Source organism: Kryptolebias marmoratus, linkage group LG17, assembly GCF_001649575.2.
Source record: "Kryptolebias marmoratus isolate JLee-2015 linkage group LG17, ASM164957v2, whole genome shotgun sequence".
NCBI lineage: Eukaryota > Metazoa > Chordata > Actinopteri > Cyprinodontiformes > Rivulidae > Kryptolebias > Kryptolebias marmoratus.
Window position 1 is genome coordinate 21,491,828 of NC_051446.1, and position 4,740 is coordinate 21,496,567.

At 51.4% G+C, this 4,740-nt stretch overlaps 1 protein-coding gene across 2 annotated transcripts in view; it reads right to left on the reverse strand.

Moving 5' to 3' along the window:
* Window positions 1-536: 536 nt before the first annotated feature.
* The window catches only part of socs3b (suppressor of cytokine signaling 3b), a 5,501-nt gene continuing 1,297 nt past the window's right edge, over window positions 537-4,740 (reverse strand). The window contains exons 1-3 of one of the 2 annotated variants that reach the window (XM_017433788.3): window positions 4,488-4,734; window positions 3,590-3,911; window positions 537-2,908 (exon numbers count right to left, since the gene is read on the reverse strand). In XM_017433788.3, the coding sequence (XP_017289277.1) occupies window positions 2,351-2,908; window positions 3,590-3,718 (687 nt within the window). In that variant the 5' untranslated portion in view covers window positions 3,719-3,911; window positions 4,488-4,734 and the 3' untranslated portion in view covers window positions 537-2,350. Of the gene's footprint in view, window positions 2,909-3,589; window positions 3,912-4,487; window positions 4,735-4,740 lie in introns of those variants that run through there. The other variant, XM_017433796.3, reaches the window with a different exon arrangement.

Genomic DNA, 4,740 nt, shown 5'->3' on the forward strand with positions numbered 1-4,740 from the left:
ACACGCGCGCTCCCCAGAGGACGCCATCCTCTCTCGGCCCATCAGGCAGGATGTATGAAACCCCGCCGCATTCCTTTTCCAGTTAAGTCCAGCCCAAAGCGAGCTCTCTGCACAGAAACCGCCGTGTCAAAGGCTCTGTGGATTACGTGCGACGGGGAGTTCACTCGGACTGTGCCGTTCGGGAACCTCTTTGTCACTCCACGGCGCACGCATCCACCTTTTCTCAACGCCCGGCGCCTATGGGATTTGCCAACAATGCGCCGAAGGGAAGGAGAAGTGAGAAACCGTCTCACGTTGCGCCGCTCCTCGCAGCCGGGTCCACTTCTACCACAGCCTGCCGACTGTATAAAACACTGCTTTGTCTCGCTGGGAAATCCCATCTGACAGTAAATAATCTCGTTGCGAAGCCAGGAATCGCTGAAATACAGAGCGCTTTATAACACATTACAGTAAGTTACCCAGTCAATATTGACTCAGGGGGGAGAGAAGAGAAGCAGAGAGAGACAAACAGTGAAGTAATACACGGGGCACGTGCATTGGCTTTTGTAAAAATAGTGCTCTTTAATATAAATTACTTGAAATATCTTAGAAATATAAATATGTGCAACGTTCCTTTTTCATTTATTTTGTAATGCTTCGTCATTTCAGGTATTACAGCCTCGTGTTTCGCCAGACTTGTGGCCAGCCTTTTGCAAGCGAGTCTTTATAAAAGACAAAAATGATTCACAAACACGTGGTCCGCCGCTGCCGCAGCACACGTAAGAACTTGGTGTCGATAACAGAGAGCAGGACCCAGCTCGGACCAAAAAAAACACAAAAAAACAACAAAAACAACATGTGCATCACCGTGGCTACAGCTCCAATATGGATCACAGGAGAGTGTGAGCAAACACAAGTCAAACACGAGCCGGGTCAGAGCTGAGTCTTGCCATTTGTTTTACGAAAAGGCTTCTTTTTTTTTGTTTTGGGAAACCTTTTGTTCCCTTCAGACTGACAAAGAAAAAAAAAAAAGAGACCTTTGTTTCTGGAGGCAACGATGGGAAAGAAAAGTCAAACAATAGTTGATATAACAGCACTTTTCTTCTCATAAATGATGTGAGAAAAAAAAAAAAAAAAACAGATGGGAGAGAGCTGACTCAGGCACACCAGGCCATAGAAACTGGTTAAATTACTCCAAGAGGGCAGAATTAAGACTCAAGTCAAGACTTTATCGCACTGGCTGGTGTATTTAGAGGAGCAGCAACCTGTTGGACTCTATCGTCAATTAAATCAATGTTTTGTTAAGCTGTGTACATTATGTCTCCTTCCTCTTCTTCCCTAATCTCCACACCACCCTGGTTCTCTTTAATTTCCCTTTCCTAATCCCGTTTCCTGCTCCTCTCGCTCCTTCCTTCAAATTATATGTTTTTTTTCTCCCCTCTGGGATCAGATTTACGCCGCTGCAGGTGCTTCACCTGGATGACAGTGACCTTGTCCTGCTTTGGATTGGTCCCACGCCAAACTACGGCTCGAAGCAACAAACAGAGGGCAGGATGACGGAGGAGGGGGTTGGGGCGGGGGTACGACAAAACAAACAGGAGAAGAAGAAATGCTTTGTAACGACTTCTTTTTTGTGTGTGTGTCCCACGCTAACAAAACCTTCGTGTGGGCCTGTACCTGCACGAGTGTGTGTGGAGCTGACGTGCAAGGCCGGCCCACTCCTCTCTGTGTGGCAACGTTTGCGGGAAACGGCGATGGAAATATGCGCACAACCACAACACACACACACAGTCACACACACAAACAAACACTGTGCGCCGGGGCCTCCTCGTTTGGACTTCGCCTTTTTTTCTCCACAGCTCCTCTCAGCCTCTACGCTCTTTGTCCTCTGTCTCTGTCTCTCCCTGTCCGGTGATCTGAAGGGTTGTAAATGTCACGCTGACAGGAGGAGGATTTCTCTCAAACACAACAAGGTGTACTGATAATGCCTTTACTGTCACTGTTTATATCAGCGAGGTTAATCTTCTATGAGACACTGCTCTGCGTCTGAGTCAGTCATAAGGAAGCCTTTGACCTCTGGTTCTATCTGCCACTCAACACTAGCTTTTCCAAGGCAGGATGGACGAGGTAATTGTTGGTTACCCAAATCACACTCCTAATCCAGGACTTAAGTGTCCATCTGTGATTAAAAAGCTCTGAAATCAGCTGATTCTGGCCACTACGGGAGTAAAAAAAACGACCTTATATTAGTATCTAAGGCTCAGTCTGGTCAGTTTCTGGTGGCGTAAATATTCTCGTTCACGCTGAGAACCGGACTGTGCTCCTCCAGGCGGTGTGGTCCGTGTAGCAGAACCTCTGCAGTTCCTGTCAGTCATATAGGAGCGTCGTACTCCTCCAAGAAGTCTTTAAGCGTCTGTGGGAGCTGCTCAGTTCGCCCCAGCGCCCCGAGGCCCCCGTTGTTCAACGTCCTCCTGCACATGTGCTGCAAGGTCGAGAGAGAACTCAAGAGGGGCTTCCGCAGCTCCAGGGGGATTTTCTCTTTGCCGGTGTGGATCAGATAAACAGTGCGTCCCTTCTTCTTCGCGTCTCCCGGGTTGTCTCCGGCCGCCCCGTCTCGCGTCCTTCCCGTATCCATCCCTTTCCCCATGTAATGGGCTATGAGCTTCAGCACGCAGTCAAACTTGGGAGGCTCCTGGGACTTCTGAGGGTCCGGCTCCAGGAAGAAGCCGCCTCCCTCGCTGTGGATGCGCACGTTCTTCGTGCCCTGAGCCGTCTGCACAGACAGGGTGAAGAAGTGGTGGTGGTCGGATGAGTCGCGGACCAGGAAGGTGCCGGGTGGCTCAGAGCGCAGCGTGGAGTTGGCCTCCCGGGCCCCCACAGCTCCCCAGTAGAAGCCACTCTCCTGGAGCTTCTGCAAAGCACACATCACCTGAAAACAGGCAGAGGGAGTCGGAGGTTACCAGAATGAATGATGAGTCAGTTAGACCGTGATAAAACATGCAGCTGACTTGAGGTGTGGGTTGTAATCTACTCTTGATGAGGCAGACATGAATCGATTTAAGAACTGCAGGAATCAGTCGTTATTTAATGCAAAAAGTGGAACACCCCAACCGTGAGACGCAACAAAGCAGCACCTTATGCACCGAAAGGCAGCGTTTTCTACGAATTTAAAGGAAGTTGTACACGAGTCCACCTGGAGGAGGACAAACCGACGGTTGTTGCTGCCACCACTGGAGGGAGGCATCTCGCTGAGGCTGCTGGCGTCTGGCATCGGCGGAGGAAGGTGCCTTCAGAACGTCTCGACACGCGGTTTTCCGAGCCGAGAATGCAAACATAAGCCACTCTGGCTGTGCAAAAACGCATCTCCACGGCTCGCTGGTCACGGACGCACAGATGTCTGATCTCCAGCAAGATGCCGCCTTACGACGCACCGTTTGGACAGAATGTGATCATCCTGCGCCGAAGATACCAACAACGTGTGATGCATGGATCTAGACACAAGCATTCTGGCTCCTTTTGTCCATTTAGACCCATAATCTGGTTGTAATGAAAACGGTTCTGAGAGGATCTGAGCTCTGGATTCAGTCGATGCATCACGATGTAGACTGACCTGCTGGTAGTGCTGGTGCGAGCTGAAGGGCTTGTAGTGAAGCGGGGTGAAGTTCACCCCCTGGACCCTTCCCTCTGGAGGGGCCACGCCGCTCATGGCGAGGGGCCTGCGTCCGTCGACGGCTACCATGGCGCCATGGCCCCCCGCCTCCGCCCGCCGGTGGAGGGGCAGGGGGCCCCGGGCGGGATCCTCGGCGCGGGCAGGCGGAGAGGAGACGGATCGGGAGCCGGGCGAGGGGGGCGTCACACACCGGGTCCAGGGCCCCGGGGAGGGGGAGTCTGATGCATCCAGAGAGTGGCTGGGAGAGAGCACCTAAACACAGCTGGAAGACAGAAGCATGGATTAGTCCCCCCCTGGAACCCTTACAGCCCCCTTCACATGCAGACACACAAACACATGACCACTCTGGACTGGGACACATGCACGGAGCGGATCTGGAGCAGATCTGGAGCAGATCCGGGCAGCTGGGCGGGTTATATTTAGTTTAAATGAATGCTCTGCGTACTCACGCCGAGCCTGAAACCAGACAGCAACTGGATCCTGATTGCTTTCAATTGTCTTCGATCGGCGCACCGCAACAAGGGATTTCTGAATCGGGGTCACTCTGTGAAAGAGTCTCTCTCCCTTTTCTCCCTCCTCCCCTCTTTCTCTCTACCTTTTTTTTTAAGCTAAAAAAACTCCCTGCTCCGAGGGGCCTTTCTCCGGTTTCACTGAAAAGGTGTCCGGGTCCGGTTTGCTTTTACTACTGACGCGCAGAACCGAGCCGCTAGTCGGGATGTCGGTCCCTTTAATTTGAATTATTTTGACGCGCTTCTAGATGCAAACAGCCCAGACGGAAACATGATGTTTTGGTTTTATTCAGCCTCTTATTTTGTTTTTGTTTTTATCCACAACTTACCTCGCGGATCTGTTCAACTCCGCGCCGCAGCCGCTCGTCGCCGAAGAGGGAGAAAAAGCTGCGCAAACTACCCGAAAGTAGCGCCAGTTGGATTCTTGTCTCAGGCATTAAAATCCCACACACGCAAAAAAGAACAAAAAAAGAGAGAAGGTATCCGAGAAAAAATAAGCGTGCGTGTGTGAGTGTGTGTTTGTTTTCAGAGCGGAGGAATGCGGACGGACATCTGCCCGGAGAGATTCCGTGTGTGTGTGTG